Raw genomic sequence first — 26,555 nt, forward strand, 5'->3', positions numbered from 1 at the left:
CTCAGTTATACTTAGCTTGCATTCAAGTGCCCTTATCTGTCCCAAAAACACCATGTGTATACCTCAGACCCTCTCTATTGACTTTTAGCCGCCCTTAGTTCTGTCTCAGACACTCAGCTGGCTGTCAAACACATTTAGCTGAGATTCAGAAATCTTCATAAGGCTTATAGAGACCACGTGCTGATCCAAAGATGCCACAGTCTTATGTTCAGAGATAATCAGGGCCTAAGCCAGTGCTCAAACACCATCACATTGCCCTTAGAAACAATCTCACTCAACCCTCGGCAACCTTCCTGTAGTCTCCAGACACCGCAGGCAGGCTTTAGAATCTATCTGTCAACTATGAATACAACCTTGTGTCCCAAATACCCGCCCGGGCCTTCAGACTGACTAAACCAGGCTTCATGCTCCTCAGCAGGTTCTTGCACAACTGCAGCTGGTCCTCAGAGTCATGCAGCTGACCCTCAGGCACCCTACGCCTATTCTCATATGCTATTAATACGCCTTCAGGCATCTGTGGGAGGCACTCATGCAACATTAGCTGGCACTCACATATTCTCTGTACATCCTTAGATACCTTCGGCCTGTGCTCAGACGCCCTCAGCCAAAGCCTGGCACCCTCCTCTAACCTTTAGATATCTTCTGCCCCATAGGCAGACACTCAGAGGTCATTTCCTGGCCAGGGGATCCCCTCAACATGCCTTCAGAAACAACTTTGCCTCAGACATCTTCAGCTAGCACTCAGAAAACAAATAGCACCTAGGCACATTCGGTCTTCAATTCAGTCGCCCCATTTCAGTCAGTCTTCAGTGTCCTTCAGCTGTTTCTCAGACTAACCAGTCAGTTGGTCCCCAGTGTATCCCTCATTCACCCTTTTCTTGACCTCAGTTATCCATCAGCACAAATAACAGAATATAATGTTACTATGGCTCAGGAAGGTATAAGTGCTTGGGGTTATTTTATCTCATGGTATTTTCTTTACAACTGGCTAATTAGCATACATATTTTATTTAATTGTGTTGCTTTGGTTTTAGCATGACGTTTTACATAGAACAGTATGTAGGTGCTTACATTTGATTGTAACAGATGGACCGGTGCATGATTACAAACGTTTGTGGAGATACATGAAAGTGGTTCATGGAGAATAGCATAGAATGCAGAAGAGAATTTGTTAGGAAGTTGTGTAGGTTGAAGGATGGATGGAAGTAAGGGTAAGTTAAAGAGAAAGTGGAAACTGAGTAAAGAAAAAAGGCAGTTTGTAGTGTGGAGGCCACTTTCACATGGATGGGTGACAAAATATAATATGTCATTGCTTGACGCCCAAATGGATGGCCTTCTATTTTTGCTGAATTTGTTTTTGTTGGCGCTAGGATTCTGTGCACTGTAACACTGTCCATTGCTAAAATGCTTATGCTTACTCCCTAAAACGTGGTAAATTTTTCTTACACCGAATGTGCATATTTAATTTACTTATAAATCCCTAGAAAGTGGTAGACCATATACCCAGGGCCTGTAAATTAAATGCAACTAGGCAGACCCTCCAGCATTTTGAGATTTTACGATTCACAAAATAATCGCAAAATCAGCTAAGGAGCAAAACAAACCATAATATTTAGCTCTTTGGCTGCAAAAAAAGGTCTCCGTCAGACAGGAAAAAAAATGATGCCATCTTATTGGCTGTATGTACACACACGTCACTACATGAAGACGTAGAGCCAAAATAGCTGCAGGCTTCCTCCGCCGTGTTCGGGATTACAGAATCGAAAGAACAATCGTCAGTGGGCCCTGCCCATTGACACGATTGTACGCAGTTAAGAGTCTGCATTCTCAGCTGCGCTCACCTGACAGAACAAAGGGGAAAACAATGGTGTGAATGGAAGATGAGAAAACAAAAGTAGCGCTTCATTGGCAAACTCTGTAAAGTGGCGCTAATGTGTTTATGGGGAAAATAAAACCAATCTGGCCGCTTTGCTGCTACTTCGTCTTGTTTGAACATTTTTTTTTCTTTCTTTTGTTTCTCTGTCCCGCGGCTGCACTTTGGAAGGGAAAAGTATTTGCAAAAAGAGGACATTTTCTACAGTGTGTTTATTTGTTCTTTTTTTGGATCCATTTCACAGGAGGACGAATGAAGGAAAGGCGAGGAAAATGAGGGTAAGCGCCATTTCTTGAAGTCATGCTTTTGAGCAGGTGAGGAGGAGGGAGATAGAGACAGAATGAAGGGGAAAGAGAGAGAGACGGACGAGAGGGAGAGTGAGGAGAGACTAGAAGAGGGGAGAGAAAAGGGCAAACATAAGCAAACAGAGTGACGCATATTTAATGTTTGCTCCGGTCCAAATTCCTTCTTTCACGGGCCTCTTGCCTCTTTTTCAGAATGAGCAGACACGTTCTCTATACAGGTATAGCAAAATGCTCCAGTCTGTCAGGTCTCAGGTCCCCTGGTGAATATACGTGCATCCCAAAACTAGAACCGCAGAGGTTTGAGGAGCATTTATTTAGAAGAGATGCATGCCTTGGCCCCACTGCTGTTGAAAGACAGACGAGAAAATGAAAGTAGCGCTTCACTGGCCAACTATGTAAAGTGGCGCTAATGTATTTAGGTCTGACTTAAACCAATCTGGTCACTTTGCGGCCACTTTGTATTGTTTGAAAAACAAAATTCTCCCTTTTGTTTCTCTGTTCCGAGGAAACTGTTTAAAAAGGGAATTAAGTCTGAAAAAAATGGCATTTCCAGCAATCTGTGTTTTTTTTCGATCAATTTCTCAGGGGAACGAATGAAGGAAAGAGGAGAGAGAGAGAGAGAGAGAGAGAGAGAGAGAGAGAGAGAGACAGAGAGAGAGACAGAGACAGAGAGACGGGGTGAGGGTCCTATTTCAGTCCATCTGAAGCAGCTGAAAGGATTCCAAAAGCTCTGATTACAAGAAAATAAATGTGCTGCAATAATGCCACAAAATTTCTATTTTTGTGTTGCAACGTTTTACATGTCCTGGTAGTGAAAAGCATACCTCTCCTACAGGATAACATTGGGTTGCCTTATTATATTTAACAAGGGCTAACTTTTGATTAGGAACAGTTAAATATTTAGTGCTTTGTGTCTGAGAAATTGTAATGTAAAACCCTATTTAATGGTAAAGACAGATTTAAAGTTACAATTTTGAAAATGCCACTTTTAGACAGTTAGCATTTTCCTGCCCTATTTGGGGGCATATCATCAAGGCGACGCAATAAAATTATCGCCGCTTTTTCGTCCGTTTTCGGCCGAAAAGCGGCGATAATTTTATCGCCTTATCAGCAAGGTCACGCTATCGCGTGAATCCTTGCCTTAGCGCCCTTCCCCTTAACGCCCAGCTTTGCATCTCTAATGAGATGCAAAGTGGGCATACCTTGCCAAACTTACGTGGAGAATGTCGCTAAACGACATTTCTCCAATTAACAAGGAAATCGCTAACCTGCTTAGAGATAATAAAAGAAGCGCTAACCACGCTTAACGCAGGTTTCTGTACGCCTGCTTTTCATCTGACTTAGCCATGTAATCCAATGGGAGGTGGATTACATGGCAAAGTCCACCCTGCCCTATCAGCAAGGTATCGCCTGTCGCAGTGCGATTATCGCTGGTTTTCCAGCGATAATCGCACTGTTTTGTAGCTAACGCTTGGATTTCTAGCGCTTTGGAGATATGCGTTGCTGATAGCACACTCTCTCCACGATAGAATCCAGCAATAGCCGGAGATAATTATCCTAGCCCTAAGTGCGCTTAGCGATAATTATCGCCGGTTGTTGCTGATATGCCCGTTGGTGTCTGGAGCCTGTTCCTCGTTCACATGACTGGGTGTAGTTGGGCTTTGTTTATTTCTCCCAGACTGCCTCACGATAGAGGGATTAGGTGTACCTGGATGGACCATTACTGGTAGGATGGGGAGGCAGAGTTGGGCACAGCCCTACTTGCAACTGAATCGGCTGTGCCCTGCATTCACACAAAGGACTTGTCACCCCTGCATTGTTTATGCAGCCAGGGGAGGCATGAAACTTCAAATATTTCAAAGGAAATCCTCTAGAAACATATCCTACTTCAAAGAAGACACCAGGTATAAAACTAGGATCCCCAGACCCACTCTTCAGTTCACTTTCTGGACCTGTGGAAGTACAACTAGAGGACTGCCTGCTGCTGGAGCCTGCTGTGTACTTCAGAAGACTGCTCTGCTGTACCTAGAAGCTCTGCTGCCTGCAGCCACCTTGAACTTTCACAGACCTGCCCTGGTGCTCGAGCTCTATTCAACTGCTTGAACCCAGGACTAGAAGAGTGAGTTCAAGAGTTAGTTGGCTGGCCTCCTGATCAAAACCTCAGGGACAGAAATCTTGAACCCACACCAGGACCCAGTCTGAGTCAGTCCTAACCCCCCATTTGGTGCCTCTCCAGGCCTAGACACTTGCTGGTGGTGCTAAAGGTGCCCAGATAGCCAAAATCCAAAACTTGGGACTTAGAACATTAGTGACTAAAAACTGCTCTGAGAACCAAGAGGAGATCGGGACCAACCTGTTCATCTATCCCCCCAAGATACATCGCTGGGTGGTCTGACTTTGACTCACCTCCCTCTACATTCTTCTTGGCAGCAACAAATCCTATTCCGTGGTCCGTCATAAAAGGGGTATCCGGCCTCATGGAACTCTCGTCAGCTACAGGCTCCAGCTGTGTCCCGCTGGAGACTTTCAACTTGCAAAAAAGAGAACATGGAAAACTTCACTGTGACTTCATTCAGCAGCTCCCCGACAATGACGCCTCCTCCTCGGACAGCGCCTGCAGCCTTGCTCCGTTGAACGCAACCTCCTCAAGTAACTTTTTACTGAAATTTCCACTATGTCCGAAGGTAAGCACTGACCGGGCCCAATCCACTTTTTGTGTCCGACTCGCCTTCCATCGCGGTTGCCCATATTTTTCGACTTTGACCCGGTGTTGTGTGACTAGATGTCTGGAGTTGGCACTTTGATCTTTCTGGCGCTAGTTTTTAAAATTTAAACCTAAAAACGTATAAATTCATAACTCCGGTTCCGCTGATTGCACTTTTGTTGTCAAATCATTTATTAACATTTGCTCTATTTTTCTAAATTGGTGTGGGATTTTTCTTATGCTGCGTTTTCACTTTACTGTTTGTGTGCTGCATAAATACTTTACACATTGCCTCTAAGTTAAGCCTGATTGCTTTTGTGCCAGGCTACCAGACGGTTAATCACAGGATAATTTAGTGACTTTTTACCCGGACAAAGATTTTGGCTTTTGCATAAGCAGGGTAATCACCCCCCTCAACCAAATAGCAGGGCTTTTGGTCAAAGTGGTATCATCCATTGGTCTATTTAGCAGCCATTCTTAATTTGCTTTCTCCCACAACAGCACTCAGCATTTGGCAATACATCAGCCCACTTTACCTATTGCAACCCTACACAAAGCTTGTGCTCATAGTTCACATCTGCCTAAAAATAGTCCCTTACTCTTCAGCGACAAAACTGGTTCAAAGTATGCATTCTGCTTTATTTTTTATATTTGCTTTAACAATGGCTGTTTATTTTGACTGTACACTTAGGTAGTGATTTATTTTCTATCTTGTTTTCAAAGGCGAAGGCTACAAAGTGGCATTGTAGCACTTTAGCTGCCTCCGATTTGAGTAATTTGTTAGATGAGATTTATGCTAGTCTCCTTCACAAATAATAACTATAACAAATTGCATGGCACGTTTGAGAGGAGAACGGTCACACCCGTGAATATCTGTAATTTTTATTGCACGCATACAGCCACTTCTAGATGGCAACATATATTTTTTTGTGCCATAAATATTTTTTTTTAAGAACTATCACAACAGCTTCCCAAGGCTAGACCTATTGGCTTTGCCAATGCTTGTTTCCTTTCTTGTCTCAGAACTCTCTCGTTTCAACAGGGTGATGTTTCTGCTATTGTATTATAGAACTTTTGTGTTGAAAAGTCATTTTAACTAGATGGTTAAGAACAGTGGAAAGTCCTAAAGGTCTGTTATTTTATTTAACAGAGTTTTATATAACGCGAACTTGACCCGAATCGGTCAAGCGCTTTACATAGCACCAGTTGCATTACATGAGGACACATTCATTTTTGTTTGGCACGGGGAGATTAAGTGATTTGCCCAGAATCACAGGATGTTTAACATCGTTGCCGAGACTCGAACCCAGTTCCCCAGATTCAAGGTCGACCGCCCTAGCCGTTAGGGCATCTCCTCTCCCCAATGGCTATACGTAACCCAGTTCCCCAGATTCAAGGTCGACCGCCCTAGCCGTTAGGCCATCTCCTCTCCCCAATGGCTATACGTAACCCAGTTCCCCAGATTCAAGGTCGACCGCCCTAGCCGTTAGGCCATCTCCTCTCCCCAATGGCTATATGTGTCTTGACAATGAACAAGAAATCGGCCACATAAAAGATGATTTCCTGGAGTCTGGGAGGCGGTGACCAGGCAGTCTTTCCATTCAAAGCTGAATGTGGTTTCAATCCTTTGAATAATATTACCATGATGGTTTTTAATTTATTCCTGGAAAGAACAAACAACTTAATGTAAACACTATCCTCAGATTTGCCACATGTGGTGTTGTTTTGCTAAAATAGAACAGGGCCAGCCATGATATATGAATTGATATGTCACGCTACAATAGTTTCCAGAATCGAATATTCATTGAAACGTTCCAGGCAGATATTGTACCTCTCGCATCTGATTTCATACATCTCCAGAATTCCTAAAACCAGAGGCTCTGAATACAGAATTTCAATATAAAAAGAGACATGAAACACGTTCCGAAATTAAAAAAATAGCCCCAACTACTGCTTCACCTGGGAAGCAAGATGCAGCATTTTAATTACAAGCTGACAAATAGGTGAAGGAAGCGAGCGGCTGCCAAAGCAGCAGATAGGCCAATGAATAATTTATCAAAAAGTCTCCAGGATGAGGCAGGGGTTGGTATGTGGAAGCACGTACCCTGTACCTTCTGCATTCACAATGTGCTGTCTAACACAGTGGGTCTCACACAGAGCGACCACACCCATATGTCACCCTGTCACTGTAGAAACTAAAAATACAAGTAAGAACAGTTGTCACAAACAAAAGAAGTAGGGACATCAAAAGAGCTGCTACAAGCAGGAGCCAACCCATCATGCCGGTGTGAAAAAATGTCAACATGAATGACAGGAGAGGCTTCACATCGGAAAAAAGATACATAAAACATTGTTTGTGCTGGAAGCAAGTAAATATAGCGCTTTATTTTCCGATTTACAGTATAAGCACACAAAAAACAACGTGTAATAAATCACTGTACAGTCAGTGCTCTTTCTTACTGAAAGAAAAATAATGTAATGCACATATGCTGGTCAATACTATGCATTAATTTGCATATATATATATATATTACAGTAGTTATAGTTAGTTATAGTTAGGACCTAGTTCCCATAGGAAAAGCGTTTTTTGTTTTCCAATAACTTTGGTGTAGTTTGACGAATCTTCGCGAAATTTTCAAAACTAGAGGGGTGCTCCGGTCAGCTCCTGTCTTGAAAGTTTCGGGGTGATTCGTCAAGCGGGGGCCGAGAATAAAAGGGGGTCCCAAAACACGTTTTCCCCATGTTATTTTCCATAGGAACTGTAGACAAAGTTACAGCCCGAACTGCTGAACAGAATTACACCAAGTTTGGCAAAAGGGTAGGTCTTGGTTCAGAAAGCGACCCTTTTTGTAAATCCGTTCAGTAGTTCCTGAGAAATTAGAAAAAGAAAAAAGTTTTGATATCTATGGCCGCGGTGGGTTCGCGAACCCTCCCGGGCACGAGCTGCACTCAGATTGGCTGCCAACACTCCAAACCAGGAAGTGTTGGCAGCCATCTTGTGACTCAGTAGAACAGTAAAAAAAAAGGTTAAAAAAGCAAGAAAAGGGGGCAGGGTAGAAACACCCAGACCCCCTAGGCCTGCTCAGGGGGTCCCACGAGGATCCCCAGGGCCGAACTTTCAGCTGAAATCGCGTTGTGGTCCCGAATTCTACTGAAATTATTTTGAAAAACAAAGTGCCAACTCCCCGCTTCGTTTTCAAAAAGCCCCCGGGTGGGCCACGTCCCGGGGGCACTGCGAATTAATTAGCGGGGTCCGCGGGGGCCCCCGCCGCCCCGGGGACAGCCACCTTCCCGGGGCTATGTAAATTATGTGCGGGAGGGCTCACGGCCCTCCTGCAGCCCTAGGGAACGCCACCTCCACGGGGCATGTTTTTTAAACTGTGGGGGGACTCCCAGGCCCCCCAAGCCCTGGGGACTGCCACCCCCAGGGCTTTTTTTAAATATGCACGGGGGCACACGCCCCCCCGCTGCCCCGGGGTCCGCCACCTCCCCGGGGCTCTTTTTAAAACACGTGTGGGGGCAAGAGCCCCCCCACATGCCCCAGGGACCACCACCTTCCTGGGGCACATAATCATTCCAATTCAGGGGTCTGTTATGGACACCCAGCCTCGGGGGCCACCACCTCCCCGGGGCTTTCGAAATGTAGGGAGGTGGACCGCGCGGCCCCCCTCCAGGAGCCCTCGAGGGCCCTGGGGACCGCCATCCCCCAGGGCCAGCTCCTACAGTGTCCCGGGGTGCCCACCCCCGGGACACTGCTGTTTGCTATGGCAGGGCGGGAGGCGTGCGGCTCCCACCCTGTCATAGCAAGCACTGGTTTGGATTTTGGAAGCGAGAGCAGGTTTCCTGCTCTCGCTTCCAAAATCCAAAGCAGATTGCTTTTCCACAAGGGGAGCTGCATGTCAGCAGCTCCCCGTGTGGAAAAGCAATGCCGGCTTCCGCAGGAGGCAGGGAGCCGGCGGGACCCAGGGGGCATTGGGGATCCCCCCACGGTCCCCAACAGAGTGGCCAGGCCCCCCCTCCAAATATTTAAAATAATATTTTAAATACTGGCCATGCCCCAGGGGATGGGGTCCCAGGGGCCGAAAAGGACCTCAGGAGGGGGGCCACGCGGCCCCCTTCCTGTATTTTTAGAAAACTTTAACAAGATAGGAGTCAGGCCCTGGCCCCTCAGTGCATCACTCTGCAAACACGCCCCATGGCGCGTTGCAAGTTGGGGAATTAATTTCCCTTGAATACTGGGGGTCCCTGGGGGCCAACTAGCCACAGCGCCACAGAGCTGGGTTGCAGAGAGGTGGTCCGAGGCCACACCCCTTTTTACACCTTTTTGCGCGTTTGCACAGTGGTGAAGGAAGGGGACGGGGCCTGATGTGAATTGTGTGCAAACACGCTCTGTGGCGTGCTTTAAGTTGGGTGATTAAGTCCCCTTGAATCCTGAGGGTCCCTGGGGGCCAACTAGCTCACCAGGAACCTCCAGTAAGCACCACAGAGTTGCGTTGCAGAGAGGTGTAAAAAGGGGCGTGGCCTCGGACCATCTCACTTTGGAGCTGCTAACCTTTATACCATGATGCAGTGACATCACAATGTTAGTTCAGAGCTTCTATCCTTTATACCATGATGCAGCAAAGTCAAAATGTCACTACGGAGCTGCTATCCTTCACCATGATTCTGTGACATCACAATCTCACTACTGAGCTGCTATCCTTTACCATGATGCAGTGACTTCACAATTTCACTACGGGCTGCTATCCTTTATACCATGATGCAGTAACGTCACAATGTCAGTTAAGAGCTGCTATCCTAAATACTATGATGCAGAGATGTCACAATGTCACTACGGACCTACTATACTTTATACCATGATGCAGTGATGTAACAATGTAACTACGGAGAGGCTACCCTTTACCATGATGAAGTTACGTCACAATGTCACTACAGAGCAGCTACGCTTTATACCATGATGCAGTGACATCTCAATGTCACAACGGAGTGGCTACCCTTTATTCCATGATGCAGTGACATCACAATGTCACTACAGGACAGCTATGATTTAATGATTTATACCATGATGCAGTGATGTCACAATGTTACTACGGAGCTGCTACCATTTATTCCATGATGCAGTGACATCACAATGTCAGTTCAGAGCTGCTATCCTATATACTATGATGAAGTAATGTCACAATGTCACTACAGACCTGCTATACTTCATACCATGATGCAGTGACTTCACAATGTCACTAGGGAGCTGCTATCCTTTACCATGATGCAGTGATGTCACAATTTCACTACGGAGCCGCCATCCTATGTACTATGATGAAGTAACATCACAATGTCACTACAGACCTATTCTTCATACCATGATGCAGTGACATCACAATGTCACTACAGAGCTGCTATCCTTTACCATGATGCAGTGATGGCACAATTTCACTACGGAACTGCTACCCTTTATTCCATGATGCAGTGACGTCACAATGTCACTACAGAGCAGTTATGCTTTATACCAAGATGCAGTAACATCTCAATGTCCCTATATAGCGGCTACCCTTTATTCCTTGATGAAGTTACGTCACAATGTCACTACGGAGCGGCTATGCTTTATAGCATGATGCAGTGAAGTCACAATTTCACTACAGAGCTGCCGTCATATATACTATGATGCAGTGACGTCACATTGTCACTACGTACCTGCTTTACTTTATATCATGATGCAGTGAAGTCACAATTTCACTACAGAGCTGCCGTCCTATATACTATGATGCAGTGACGTCACATTGTCACTACGTACCTGCTTTACTTTATATCATGATGCATTTACGTCACAATGTCACTACAGAGTTGCTATCCTTTATACCATGATGCAGTGGTGTCACAATGTCACTACGGAGTGGCTGTCCTATATACTATGATGCAGTGACGTCACACTGTCACTATGGACCTCCTATACTTTATTCCATGATGCAGTGACGTCACAATGTCACTACAGAGTTGTCATCCTGTATACCATGATGCAGTGGCGTCACAATGTCACTACGGAGCTGCTGTCCTATATACTATGATGCAGTGACGTCACACTGTCACTGCAGACCAGCTAAACTTTATACCATGATGCAGTGACACCACAATGTCACTGCAGAGTTGCTATCCTTTAAATCATGATGCAGTGACATCACTACGGAACTGCTATACTATATACCATGATGCAGTGACGTCACAATGCCACTACAGAGTTGCTATCCTTTATACCATGATGTAGTGGCGTCACAATGTCACTACGGAGCTGCTGTCCTATATACTATGATACAGTGACGTCACACTGTCACTGCGGACCTGCTATACTTTATACCATGATGCAGTGACACCAGGAGGGAAACAACCTTTACAACGCAACTATTACATCGCACTACACTTACAACGCAGGCATTACAATGGAACATCCTTTACAACGCATGACACTACAACGCATACCATTACAACGCATGACACTACATCGCATGTCACTACAACGCAGGCATTACAACGCATACCATTACAATGCATACCATTGGAGTTAGAATAGTAATTTTTAACCCCTACACTATCCAACACTTACCCTACTGTTGCACCCCCTGGAGTTAGAATAGTAATTTTTACCCCTATACTATCCAATACTTACCTTAAATGCAATGTAACAGTATGCGTTGTAATGGTATGCGTTGTAAAGGTAGTATGCGATGTAATGGACTGCGTTGAAAAGGTAGTTTTTTAAAATGCGTTGTAGTGTCATGCGATGTAATGGAATGCGTTGTAGTGGGTGTTGCGATGTAAAAATTGCGTTGTAAGTGCATGCGTTGTAAAAGTATGCGTTGTAACGTCATACATCCCACCACAATGTCACTACAGAGTGCTATCCTTTAAACCATGATGCAGTGACATCACTACGGAACTGCTATACTATATACCAGGATGCAGTGGTGTCACAATGTCTCGATGGAGCTGCTGTCATATAAACTATGATGCAGTGACGTCACACTGTCAGTACGGACCTGCTATACTTTATACCATGATGCAGTGATGTCACAATGTCACTACGGAGCTGCAGTCCTATATACTATGATGCAGTGATGTCACAATGTCACTACGGAGCTGCTGTCCTATATACTATGATGCAGTGATGTCACACTGTCACTACGTACCTGCTATCCTTTATACCATGATGCAGTGATGTCACACTATCACTACAGACTTGCTATACTTTATACCATGATGCAATGGCATCACAATGTCACTACGGAGCTGCTGTCCTATATACTATGATGCAGTGATGTCACACTGTCACTACGGCCCTGCTATACTTTATACCATGATGCAGTGACGTCACAATGTCATTACGGAGCTGCTATCCTATATACTATGATGCAATGACATCACACTGTCACTACAGACCTGCTATGCTTTATACCATGATGCAGTGATGTCACAATGTCACTACTGAGCTGCTGTCCTATATGCTTTGATGCAGTGATGCCACACTGTCACTACAGATCTGCTATACTTTATACCATGATGCAGTGACATCACTATGGAACTGCTATACTATATACCATGATGCAGTGACATCACAATGTCACTACAGAGTTGCTATCCTTTATACCATGATGCAGTTGCGTCACAATGTCTCTACGGAGCTCCTGTCCTATATACTATGATGCAGTGACGTCACACTGTCACTACGGATCTGCAATACTTTATACCATGATACAGTGACGTCACAATGTCACTACAGAGTTGCTATCCTTTATACTATGATGCAGTGAAGTCACACTGTCACTACGGACCTGCTATACTTTATACCATGATGCAGGGACGTCACAATGTCACTATGAATCTGCTATCCTTTATAACATGATGCAGTGATGTCACAAGCTCACTTCGGCGCTGCTAACCTTTATACCATGATGCGGTGACATCACAATGTCTCTACGGAGCGGCTATCCTTTATACCATGATGCAGTGATGTCACGATGTCACTACAGAGTTGGTATCCTTTATACCATGATGCAGTGACGTCACAATATCACTACGAAGCTGCTATCCTTTATAACATGATGCGGTGATGTCACAATCTCACTTCGGAGCTTCTAACCTTTATACCATGATGAGGTGACATCACAATGTCTCTACGGAGCGCTATGCTTTATACCATGATGCAGTGATGTCACATTTTCACTAGGGAGCTGCTATCCTTTACTATAATGCAGTGACGCCACAAGGTCACTATGGAGCGGTTATCCTTTATACCATGATGCAGTGATGTCACAATGTCAGTTCAGGGCTTCTATCCTTTATACCATGATGCAGTGACGTCACAATGTCGCCACAGAGCAGCTATTCTTTATGTCATGATGCAGTGACGTCACAATGTACTTGTACAGGTGCTGAAATGCACAGTAATGAGGAGGATTGCATTTTGTACTTTCCTCCTCGTCTTGGCGTGAAATTAGTATTCGCAATCATATGTAATGCATGAAAAAAAGATGCACCCATATTTAGACATATTTCTATATCACCACTAGTGTTTCTGGAAGCAAATTCTCCAGGTTACATCTGGGTCACCGGAAGAGGTCCCGGAGTTTGGTAAAGACATGTAGAAATCATTTCGGAAACACCTATTTCTGGTTTACTTCTCCATTTCATAGGTACTCCTCGAGGTACTCCTCGAGAGATTACTCGTATTCCCATGATAATTTTGCAAGCTAGAAGTATTGATAAGTACAGGTGCAAGATGACCACATCATAATTAACGATGAAGTTGTGATGGAGGTCCTTGTGTCTGGTGAATACTTGGGCGCTCTTTTTTCCTGTCTATGGTGGTGTCTCATTATATTACACACAAATACAAACATACCATGCAAAGAAATCTATACAAACAATAGAAGTCAAAAGAAAAATGCTAAAGTATGAAATTCCTGTGTAATTAAAGAAAACAATTTGACCAGCGTACAAAGGTTGTCTTAGTATTAAAGATGAAAAAGTATTCAACATAGAACTAATTAAAGGTCATTCTTGGATGCAAAGCTTGAACTGACCTATTTGAAAGAACATATGAGGCATTAGGTTGATTTTTGGGGGGATGGATCAAGGTTCCAAGATTTGTAAAATACTTTTTGATCAAGGTTCCTAGATTTTTTTCATATTTCTAAAGTCTCCATTTTCTGTGTATTCTGTTAATTTATTTGATCAGCAACGTAGTTCATGAAATTCAGTCGCAGTTTACTTTTATGGGGCAATGTGTAGCTTTTCCTTGGATGTTAACACAAGTTAATTTTTACATAGACTCATGGCACATAAAATGTTACAGAGTGGGTCCCGTTAGGGTTGAACCATACAAAGCACAAATGCATCCTTGTCCCTCCCATTCTTTCTCTTGCCTATACGAGGACAGTGGATGGGGGCAGCCAATCTACCAGAACTGTACTACAACTAACCCAGCCAGTTTGGGCTGCCTGTAACAACAAGCGATGCAGAGTACATGTTATATGTTATATGTTAAATGTCATATGTTGTAAAAAAAAAAAACATTAAAAATCTATTGAATTTTTTTTTAAAAGCTGCGTTTTTCATGGACATCATTAAAGGGGTAGCCAACCGTCACAGCTGCAACCCCTGGCTGCCCTTTGAGACCACTAGTGCTCCATTTGCGACCCCTGACCTCAGTGGTGGAAAGGAAAGAGCAAGAACAGAAGGTAAACTGTGCCCTGATGAGCACTGTTTACTTTCTGCAGCTCCCACTGAGAACCTGGGCATTAACTTTTTAGTTATGCATAGGAAACAAATTCAGCAGTTCAATGCACACACTTCCAAATAAATTAAATAAATTCGTGTTTTTTTTAACATGGTGACGATTTTCAATATTGTGAATACACAGACAATGATATGTTTGAATAAAAAGGTCACCCCTGTGCATTGGATGAGTAATAATGCCCTACTAGTGATTCTAATGAAAATGTATTAATGATAAGGAATAATTTAAGTCCAAAACATAATTCACATTCAACATATTGCAGACATGATTCAATTCAGGTGCACAAAGCCACATGTTTTTTTATCTCTTTGTGTCCATGTCCCTTTAATTGGCCAGTACATTTAGTCTTGTAGCATACACGGGGAAACCATTAAAGCATGAAAGTTTGTGGTATAAATAATTTTGCTTCTGATTGGTGTTCTATATTTTTGTGGCACTATATTTTCCTCTTGGATCAAACACATAATGTTTCGTGCAATTAAAAAGAGAAATGTGTGATGTTGGTATCATTTAAGCACCATATTTAACATAGATTTATACAATTGAAATGTATTTGTTAATATATAATTGTGCACTAAGGGGCTATTAATTTCCGCTATGTCAAATATTGTAATGCCATTAGGATCAAGGGCATGTGACATCATTTCCTGTGGAAATTTAAGGTCTAAGATCATATGATATCTCGTCCTATGACGTCATTAGGTCAAAGGGTGGGCATGTATTTGTCTGCTAGCTTTCTTACACTGTGTATTTTAGGCAAAGAATAAAATTATATCAATTTCAGGGTTAATCGATCTCTTTTATGGTTATTGAGTCCTTTTAGAGAAGGTTTGGTGTTGAATCAAGGATAGCTCCCTGAGTTTAAGAGGTATTTTCTCTGCTGTAGTTATCTACTATTTTATTAGAGTGTTTATTTTTGTTCTTACTGGATACTGCTTATCCATGTCACATAGACCTAGTGTGAGTAGTATTCATTTCAGAAAGTTCTGGGTGCTGAGATTCCTGGAAATTCAGGCAATTTGCGTCAAGTACTCCTAGTGTGATGTCATCCCTGTGCATGCTGTGAAACGGGGATGGAGGATGGAGGGGTGGGTACCAAGCCCATCCTCCAGTGCAGCAACGGACTGATGAGGAGTGAGCCTCGAAGGAGTTCTCTTTCATTGCAGGAGAAGATGATAAGGACCAGGCACGTGTGAGGCTTTCTCTCTCTGTGTAAGTGAAGCCAACCTCCCAAATCTTTACATTGTCTACCGAAAATGTATACATCCAGGGAACGCAGTGTTCTGATCCAAAATGTAACTGACAGACCTTTAAGCCAATGCTTCAAGGGAGATCCCCAAACAAGCCATTGTTAAAGGGGCAGACCAAAGGCCCCCTTTGTGTATTGCAGAAGCCTATATTTTATGTTGTATATATAATGCTGACATGAGATCTTGCACAAGCAAGTTGCAGACCTAAAAAATGGACTGATTCGAAAGCTTGCTGCAAGCAAAGTGGGGCGGCGGATTACATTTTACATATAGTAAGGACTTGTCCTAAAAAAACCTGGAGCAGGGTACTAGCAGGTATAACTCAGCTAGGGGCCATGGACATAGTTAGAAGTCCAGAGAGGATTATCCTTGGCATCTCAATGGTAGACTCTGCCCATTACACTCAACCGGTTGGAAAAGGATCTCCACGTACTACTTTCTGCAAAAGAAGTCATCCATGGCTCTGCACAGAGGCACAAACACTGTTTATCCAGTAGTTGTGGTCATTTACTTAGCAACAGGCTTACTTATGAACTGGAGGGTGAAGCACATAAGTTTAATAAATTGCAGAGCCCACTGATAACAAATGACAATAGGGCCCTGAATTGCCCAAATAGATGCCATGCCCTGGGACTGCTGATGAAGAGAGATGTTTGCTTTTGGGGCACCAAGTGCAGTTAAAACCTAGGGTAGAGATGTGAGAATTGGCACATATGCAGTGGACTCCAGATGGGGGTGTCACATGGGGAACAAGGGGCGGTTGGGAAAGGAATTATAGTTTTGCTCACTGATGGTGGGTGTGGCCACTGTGAGTTGTGCAATGAAAAAACAATATAAAGAGTTTGAAACCTAAAAAGGACTAGCTTGTGTATTGAATGAATCTATGAGATAAAGAAATACATGTTTCAAATGTAAAATAGTTCAACATGCAACCCATGCAACCCATGTAACATGTAATGTAACTGGTGCTCGTGGAAAGCGCTCTGATACCTTCGGGTCTAGTTTGCGCTATATAAAACTACACAACAACAAAAAACAGAGGTGGAGAGATACACTGAAACAGCCAATACAATAACTGTGAGACTAAAGTAATTAGATGTGATGGGCAATGTTTCAAGCCATGGATTGATGGTCCTGAGCCAAAGACATCAATAGCAAAAGGAGGCTGGCCCAAAGCCCTTTTCTTTATACATAAATATGCGGACAATACTATTTGTTTGCCAGAAGTGGTGCGTGCACCCTTAAAAGTCAAATCTAAATATGCAGTATTCCTATCTTTTTACAATATTCCGATGACACCACTAGGAGGCACTTAATTTCCTCGCCTTATGGAAGAGCCGACCTGGCTTAGCAGGTCAGTTTCGCCAAAGACCCTCTTAACCTTTCATTTAAAACCAGTACATTGTAGGTCCTGTGCTTCTATGTTTGTGTTGTCTTCTCCCTGCAAGGGCGCCCCTCAGAAACCCATATACAGCCACCAAAAGGCCCTTCCACTATAGAACCATGAGGGCCAACTTGTGTGAATAGCAAAAGAAGCCTTGGAAAAGGTGGGACCTCCTTGGAAGAAGTATGTGCAAATAAGGGTCAATGTGGCATGACATTTAGGGTGCTCAGTTGTAGCAGGAAGAAAGCCTTTTAACCTTGGGGCTTTTTCTCCCAAGAGACAGAAAGTGGCCCTTATAGAGAGGTATTAACATTTTGTTTATGTTTTTTGCAATTTTCTTCTACGTACGGAAGATCGCCACACCCATTTATCAAGCTATGGAGTCCTTTCATTCAGTGCTTAATCTGAGCCGGTGGTTCCCAGTGCTCGGCACCTGCACTTAAGTATCAACACAGGCACCAATGATAGTCCACCATGTGGTGGCGCTGTCTGACTAATTTTAAGATGAGCACAAAAACAGTGTTTTATAATTCAATATACATTAAAATTGAATTACTCATGCCACCCAGACATTTCTTGTAGATTGTGTGGTCTGGAATAGTCTGAATTGTCACACTTGTAGGAGTGTGGTGTTTAGTACATAGGTTGCTACTGTCATTGGCAGCGCTGGCAAGGAGTGGTGCAAACTGCAGTGGACTTCTGAGAAGGGCCCTGGCACTTTTTTTATCTTTCTTTTTTTTTAAAACAAATTAAGCACTGCTGTCATCCATTCTAGAAAGTGTCCTCTGGGGGCACATGATAACTGAAGTGGCAGCAGCTATTCCTAAAATGCACATTATTACATTTATCTCAAAGTCATGGTATAGTGAGTCCCATATCTTTGAATCGGAAGAGGGGAGAAGCAGAAGGGAGGATGTGTAATGATGGTTGGTACTTTAGGGTCTCTGGAGGTTCTATCATTAATCTACACAGAATAGATACAATGTGTCCTGTAATCAGAGAGCATTCCATCCTCATCAGTAGTGGCTCGTAGTGGGAGTGCTGCGGGGCAATGGGGTGGGGGAGGAGCAGGGTGCGGGGTACTAAACTCCGGCTCAAGGCCAGCCGGATTAATGTAAATAAATAAATCGAATTTCATTGTGTGCTCTGCATTGCCATCCAATTCGTTTTATTTATTAATTTACATACTTACCTCCGATTCGGCCCTATGCCGGGGTTTACTACCCCCCACTCTGCCCCTCCCCCGCCCCGCTCACCGCCCCGCAGCACTCCCACTACGAGCCGCTACTGTTCCTCATCCTTCGCTCCTCCTCCTAGCTCTTCCACCTGTTTCTCAACAAAGACTAAGGTATTTGGTGGTGGTGATTGTGGTGGCGATGTCGGTGGTGACTGTGGTGTGATTGCGGTGACTGAGTTTTATTTAGGCTGAAGTTTCCTTTACAACTTCTTTACAGTCTTTTTGTTACTATATCAGTGAGGGAAGATGAGTTGTGAGAAACTGAGTGTTTTTCCTAAACACACCACCAGCAATTTCTCCACCTCATTTTCACCTCGTCACTTGACCCAAGCTAAAGGTGGATTTTTGTCTGGTTGCTTCCCTTACTGTATTACGCAATGCATTCATCTTGACATCCCAGTTCGCCACAGTATTCTGTCACCTAGAAGTCTGATTAAATCTATTTAAGTTTAGTTAACTGATACAGAGCACAACACAAGAAATAAAGGTTCCTAGGGACCATTCACAAAGCTGTCGTCCATGTGGTGATGTTACATTCCCCCAGTTTTTAATATGTAAAAAACTTAATTGTCAGGGCCCTCGCCAGGAGGCCACTGCAGCTTGCACCACCCATTGCCCCTGTCATCACTACCAATGACAGTACCAACACAACTAACCATCACACTCCTATAAGTGTGACAGTACAGACAATTCCAGACCCCTAAAGCTGTAAAAATGGCTTGGGCGGCAGGTATTAGTCAATTTTAATGTATATTGAATTAATAAGCGACTATTGTTGTGCTCATCTCAGAATTAGATAAACAGCGCCACCATGTGTCAGATATAATAAGTGCCAGTGTTGACAAGTAGGTGCCGGTGCCGAGCACCAGAAACAACCTGCTCAAATTAAGCACTGCTTACTCCTGCAAATTAAAGAGTTGTCCAGGCGTGAATTAGATGCAAGTCGCACCTACTCTTAAAAATATAATTCTCACTGAGGCCTTTATATGCACCCTCGTTGGAGCTCTAAAGGATGGAGTTCAGAGCAGCAACACAAATGGGGAGTGGTAGGTCCCTTATTTTCAGTTCCAGCTTCGCTCACTTCAATGGACATCAGCACTTCTTTTGTTTGAGTCTCTTACTACCTAACTCTGTGATGCCTGTCCCACTGAGGAAATAAACACACTCACAAGTGATTGAGAGATACACTATGATTTGAAAACGGGTTCCTGAGTTTTTCAAACTCTTTATGGAAGGGATATGAATTCCCCTTCTCTTTTTGAAACTCAGGAGCAGCAACATTGTCGTGGAGTCACCAGGGCTTTAAGTGGAAGCTTTTTCAACATTATATACAAGCCATAGTTGCTGCTTATTTATCTTAAGCAACTAACAACCATTGGTAAAGCCAATGGTCCCGACCTCTTGTAGGTATGATGTTACTTGTTGTATCATATATCTGGATGCAATGACAAGAAACAGCAACAGTCGGGCGGCACACTATGCTAAGCACAGATTTTTAGCGTATGTGTTTTAAGCCACGCCCCTAATTACATTGGCCACGCCTCTTTGAAAGACCCCCCCCCAGTTTTTTCATCCCACTTAAAGCCCTGAGTAAATGTATTACCAATTAACTAAGCCAGACTAGATATACTGTCATATTAGTCCTTGTTTGATATTTCTTTGGTGGTAGAGTTCTTTAAAAAAATGTATAAGCAAAGTGTCAAACTCCGCTCCTCGAGACTTTAATCCTTGTAACTCTGCCCCCTTTCTGCTTCCAGCCTTTAGCTTCTGCGTTGAATTTCCTAAATTCTCTGCACTGGGACTCTCTTCATCGTTGGCCACAAAGGATAACCCATGGGTTGAGTCTCCAAGGCATCAGCAGCCTACAGAGTTTGTTCTCAAATGCTGTAACATTCAGGGCCACCAGTGATCTGCCAAGACAGTCAGGAGTAAGCTAGGAATACTTCAGGAGTAAGTCACAGCAAAAGCTTTGCAAACAGACCCAGAAAGTAGAAGGCATGGTGCAAGACGCCAGTGACAGAGTCTGAAGCCTGAAAGACACCTGACTGACAGACAAGAAACTCACTGAATTCAGTGCTAAATGCAGGGCTTCTGGTACTGAGCTGCTTCATTTACCGACCAGCCTCTGCCAGGCGTCCTTGAGGAAACAGCTGAACGAGGGTGTCAAAGAGTAAGTGTAATAGTTTGCAGTATGTCATACTATTTCGGGTGTAAGGATAAATAAAGGTCACTGAATATGGAATTTTTAAAGGACTTTCAACCACTTTATTGTGACACAAATCGAGAAAAAATAATCTTTTTTTTAATGTAGCACTTCATACAACACTTCTGCTGTTTCTACGTGCTGTAAATAGCAGGTGTTACTTTGTCCAGTTTCATCTCGCTCAATTTACCAACCTTGGAAGGTTGGGTATCTCAGCTGGCCTTGCAGAGAATCACCCTTGCAAACTTCAGACTGCTTTATCTGTCAGAACTTAGTGAACACTTCACTCGCTGAGCCATCCTGCCAGATATACAATTTCCAGTATTCAATAGTTTGCTCTGAGAATCGTAACAGGTTGCTGATTGGGCTACTGCGCGCCACACTGAACAAGACTCGATGTTCAGCTTTTGAATTTGTCTATATTTTATGGTCCCATAAGAGCCACTGTAGTCCTCCTGTCTGCCACTGGGATGAATACATTGGGATGCCTCGTTAATCTGAAAGTACCAATGGCAGCCATGATAGGCAGGGTGAAGGAATGAAAGCAAACTAGTCAATTAAGTGAACACCCATGCAACACCCATGTGTTGCGCTTTATGTGTCTTGTCTAGAACTTTATAATGGCTGTATTAATGACATATTGTACTCAAAGTTTCAGCAGCTCCTTTGGACCCGAAAAGGCGATAGTATCAGGCATACTATTTTATAGCTACAACAACCTATGTTCAGTAGGACCTTAAACTTCTATAAACATGTCATTGGAAACTATTGCTATGCTTGTACATGTTTGAAAATATTCAAGAACATAATTCAATTTTAAAGTGGAAAAAAATAAAATGTGTTAAAATCCTATAACACCAAAAATGTTTACTCACCCTCCTCTAAAAACTCAGGGGCATATCATCAAGGCGGCGCTATGAAATTATTGCCGCTTTTGTGTCCGTTTTCGTGTGAAAAGCGGCGATAATTTCATCGCCTAATCAGCAAAGACACGCTATCGCGTGTTTTGCTGACTTAGCGCCCATCACAACAAAGCCCAGCTTTGCATCGCTAATGAGATGCAAAGTGGGCATTCCTTCCCAAAATAACTGGAGAAATGTCGCTAACCGACATTTCTCCAATTATCAATAGGCACACTAACAGGCATAGCGATAAGAAAAGTAGCGCTAACCGCGGTTATCGCTACTTTCCTTACGCCTGCTTTCAAGCTGACTCAGCCATGATATCCAATGGAAGGTGGAAATCATGGCTGAGTCTGCCCTGCCCTATCATCAAGCTATTGCCAAACGTTGTGCGATTATCGCTGGATTTCCAGCGATAATCGCACATTTGGCAGCTTGCCCCTGGAATTTTATCGCTTTTGAGATAAGCGTTGCTGATAGCACGCTATCTCAGCGATAAAATTCAGCGTTAGCCAGCGATAATTGTCCTAGCGCTAAGTGCGCTTAGCGATAATTATCACCGGTTGTTGCTGATATGCCCCTCATTTTGTTGAATAGGGGTAGTTTAAAGATTACCATATGCACCCTGATTTAAAAACACTTAGCGCAATAGCAAAGTGATGAAAAATTGAAAAGTCCTGCAAAGCTGCGCGAAAGCAATAAAGTGGTATTTAAAGGTCCCCTTTTTAGTGCAAAAAGTGATCTGTGTAAACACGTATACTTTTGACACAAAGCCCAATCTATTAAGTAGGCAAACAGGGCTTTGGATTAAAAAAAACTCCTTGAAACGGATACTAACAAGGAGAAATTGTTTTCTTTCTCAACAAAAAAAACATGCATTCCATGAGCTACGAAGTACCCAGCACATAATAGATTCTGTGCTGTGTTTCCTCGTTGCGCGCATAACAAATTTGGTTGCTGAGCTGTTAAAAATGAGTACATCTGCTCTGTGAAGTAGTACAACGAGAAAGCGTGTTATTTTCTGTCTAAGGGACACACTACACATGGTTTAGGAAAGAGCGGAGACCAGCCGTGGCTTCTAGGAGCTTAAGCGCAGTTTACGCTGGTGAATTCTGAGACGCACTTACATGCCAGGCCGGAGGTCCATCTGAGCCGCCGCTGTCAGGATCCCGCCCAGGGCGAGCAGCAGCCCCAGGCTCCTGGCCGGCTCCAGCCCGAGGCAACGGTCCCTGGTGCGGCGCTCCATCCTCTCTCAGCCGGTGCACGATCTCCAGTCCAGCGCGTGATGAAAGGCACCCGGGGAAGGGGGGCGGTGACGGACCCGTGCACTGGGGGTACTCTTGAACTGTGTGCCCCCGGACCCGTGCACTGGGGGTACTCGTGGTCTGTGTGCTCCCGACCCGTGAAGTGGGAGTACTCGTGGACTGTGCGCTCCCGCACCCGTCAAGTGGGGGTACTTGTGGACTGTGTGCCCCCGCACCCGTCAAGTGGGGGTACTCGTGGACTGTGCGCCCCCGGACCCGTGCACTGGGGGTACTCGTGGTCTGTGTGCTCCCGACCCGTGAAGTGGGAGTACTCGTGGACTGTGCGCTCCCGCACCCGTCAAGTGGGGGTACTTGTGGACTGTGTGCCCCCGCACCCGTCAAGTGGGGGTACTCGTGGACTGTGCGCCCCCGGACCTGTGAAGTGGGGGTACTCGTGGGCTGTGCGCCCCCGCACCCGTCAAGTGTGGGTACTCGTGGACTGGGCGCCCCCGGAACCGTCAAGTGGGGGTACTCGTGGACTGTGTGCCCCCGGACCTGTGAAGTGGGGGGACTCGTGGACTGTGTGCCCCCGCAGCCGGTGACCAGTGTACTGGGGGCGCTCTCTTGATGTGCCCCGCAGCCTGTGATCCGGGGTCTCTCCAAGTCAAAGATCTAACGCCAAGCGCGTGCTTTCACAAGTAAATGTACGTGAGACGCTGCCAGCCCAGCTTCGCCCACGTTTCCCCCAGGAGTCCGGTGAAACCCCCCACCCCAAAAAATGAAACCTGTTTTCAAATGCTCAGCATGTGTCGTGAGTCCAGAAATCCGATCCAAAGATAAGGGCTCGGTTTTGTTCCGATGCAGCAACGCTTTAAAATGCGATTTTCTATGGAGCGCTCTGAAATCAGCTGGCTTGTATTCGAGTCATTTCAGGACGTCTGACCTCCAGCATTTATCCCTCACACTTTCTCCCGCGCACTGTCTGCCGAACTTCTCCAATTCTTAGAGAGAGAGACAGAGAGGTGTGGTGAGGAGGGGCGGGATCCGTGGAGCCCACTTGGAATCCCCGCAGCCCCGGCTCTCCAGATTTTGTCCTTAAACCTAAACCTATCTCCTTCCGCTCCATAGTACGACGATCTCTGAGTGTGTAAACAAACAATCAAATAAATAAATAAATAAATATATTAAACACAAGACCGCCAAGCGTTATCTCAAAAATCCTTAGCAGATGACGTAAAGGTTCTTAGTGCTACGTTTCTGTGAATGACGCTCTTATGCACGCTGTAACCATAAAACACACGTATAAATGTATAACATGCATTAGAACCACTGTTTTAGTAGTGCATAATTTGCGCCGGTGCTTGCAGGGAGTCGGAACCTGCGCTCGTTTCTGGCTACCGGGAGTTGTTTTTCATTGCCAGATTTAGACCCAGAACAAGGGAGAGACCGAAAAGACAGCTTAATACAGGAAATAGTGAAAAGTGAAAGGAGAGATGAAAACCGAAAGAGTGGGATAAGGAGACAGGGATGGAAGAAAAGACGCGCGAGGCAGAATCAAGACTAGGCAACCCTTGGTGTTCGTCCGCACCGAGGCAGGAAGCTGGGAAAAACACTTTATCCCTATACGCTTTTTAAGTACTTTTAAAAAAAACAAATTAAGCACGGTAAAAATTTGCATTAGCAGCTGCATACACCATGAAGCATCCACGGCAGGCGACCGTTAGTTGTTTCTTGAACGCTGTTCGCGTACAATTTACACAATGTTCCCTAATTCCTAGTTGCATCTCTTGACGGGCACCGAGGAGTCCGGCATTGGCACTGCCAGTCGTTCTGATATGCGTACAGTGAGAAGATGCAGCTGCTTGCAGGCTTGTGTAATACACAGAAGGGATAGCATTGTTAGCAGTGCTTGGAATGGAAAAATAAAAGTGCAGGTACTCTGTACCAGAGTACCTGCTAGTTTCTGAGAAACGCCGGTACTCTCCAATTACATGTATTACGTCTCTCTTGAGATGTGCCGGTACTCTCCCCCTCAAAATAAACAAGTGCCGGTACTCAGTACCGGACAGTACCGGCCCATTTAAAGCACTGATTGTTAGGCACAGTGCTGTGCAAGGTTGTTCATGTGTGCCCACATTGAGTAAACCATGTCATGGCACACTATTCACTTAAGTAGACACTTCCAAGCCAGTCTCACAACAAGGCACCAGTTTGTACGTGTCATGCCAGGCTCGCCACATGCACCCCGATAGGAACACTTTGCCAAGTCAGTACCACAATGCCCACTCAGGTGAATGCACCCATCCCAGATTTACAAAGCATCAGTTAGGTACCGTTGCATGCCATGTTCTCGCTGCACCCAGTTGGGTGCACTTTGCCATCCCAGTATCATAATGCCCACTTAGATACATATTTCTCTCCTGGATGAAATGTATTAGTCATGTACAGTGGCACGCCATGTTCACAGTTGCCTCCGTTGGGTACACTTTGCTATGCCAGTGTCATAATACCCTAGTTAGATACATATTAAGTGGGATGAAAAAACTAGGCGGTTACTCAATGGGGCGTGGTCAATGTAAATAAGGGCGTGGCTTAAAACACGTAAGCTAAAATTCTGTGCTTAGCATAGTGTGCCGCCCGACTTGTATTTTGCTGTTTCAGTCATTGCATCCAGATCTGATACAACAAGTAACATCATACCTACGAGAAGTCAGGACTTTTGGCTTTGTCAATGGGTGTTAGTTGCATAAGATAAATAAGCAGCGACCATGGCTTGTATACAATATTGAAAAATCTTCCACTTAAAGCCCTGATGACACCCCAACAATGTTGCTGCTCCTGAGTTTCAAAGAGAGAAGGGAAATCCAGAGAGAAAGTGACTCTCTTTAAAGGATTTCCCTTCCCCTTCAACACTCACCTGGCATGACGTCATGCTGTAACTTCTCCACTAGTGAGAAGTGAGCAGTGTAAGGACACGCACATGTATGTGCCTGCTGTCACTGCAGTCTGGAAAAAAACAGACCACCTGTGCCAGGGCACAAAACAGAGCCCGATAGAGACCCGTTTCAAGGCCCCCTTTAAATAACTGCCGGTACTCAGCACCGGTGAGACCCGGACCACTTAAAGCCCTGCCTGCAATGCATTACTTAGGTACTGTTCAATGCCACCTTCGGCACTTTTGCTCCAGTCAGGTATGCATTTCCATGGCACTATCATAATTCCACGGTTAAGAACAAACTCATTTGCCAGCATTACGATGCCCTCCATATGTACAGTAACATGCGAGGTTCTTAACGTGTGTTCCAGTTACATATTGTATCATGGCATGCATATAGTGCTTCATACCCCAGAGGGAGGCGCCAAAGTGCATGTATGGACATTTAGCACGCTGTGCCAGGGCCGGCTATGCCGGCGGTCCTATGGGTGCCACTGCACCGAACGCTGACTTCAGGGGGCGCTGTGTTGTCAAATATACTGTGGATTTAAAAGCACCTGCCGCAGCGTTCCTTGCCTTCAGCAATTTTTCAGCAACAATATGATTACTAAAATAATTCTGGTGATTAATGGATCTGCGGGAGAGAGATGGAGTTTTGTTTAGTGGCACTTTTGACTCATCATAAGGTAGCACAGAGGGTTACTATGCCTGCTGCAAAGAACGTGTACCATGAA

General features: G+C 44.5%; 1 protein-coding gene across 1 annotated transcript in view; it reads right to left on the bottom strand.

Annotated features, from left to right (window-relative positions):
- The window catches only part of LOC146785830 (uncharacterized), a 946,503-nt gene extending 922,653 nt beyond the window's left edge, over positions 1-23,850 (bottom strand). The window contains exon 1 of the mRNA XM_085635161.1: positions 22,770-23,850. Coding sequence (XP_085491287.1) covers positions 22,770-22,888 — 119 coding nt within the window. The 5' untranslated portion in view covers positions 22,889-23,850. The remainder of the gene's footprint in view (positions 1-22,769) is intronic.
- Positions 23,851-26,555: the final 2,705 nt, after the last annotated feature.

This window comes from Triturus cristatus, chromosome 11 (assembly GCF_964204655.1).
Source record: "Triturus cristatus chromosome 11, aTriCri1.1, whole genome shotgun sequence".
In the NCBI taxonomy this organism is placed as follows: Eukaryota; Metazoa; Chordata; class Amphibia; order Caudata; family Salamandridae; genus Triturus; species Triturus cristatus.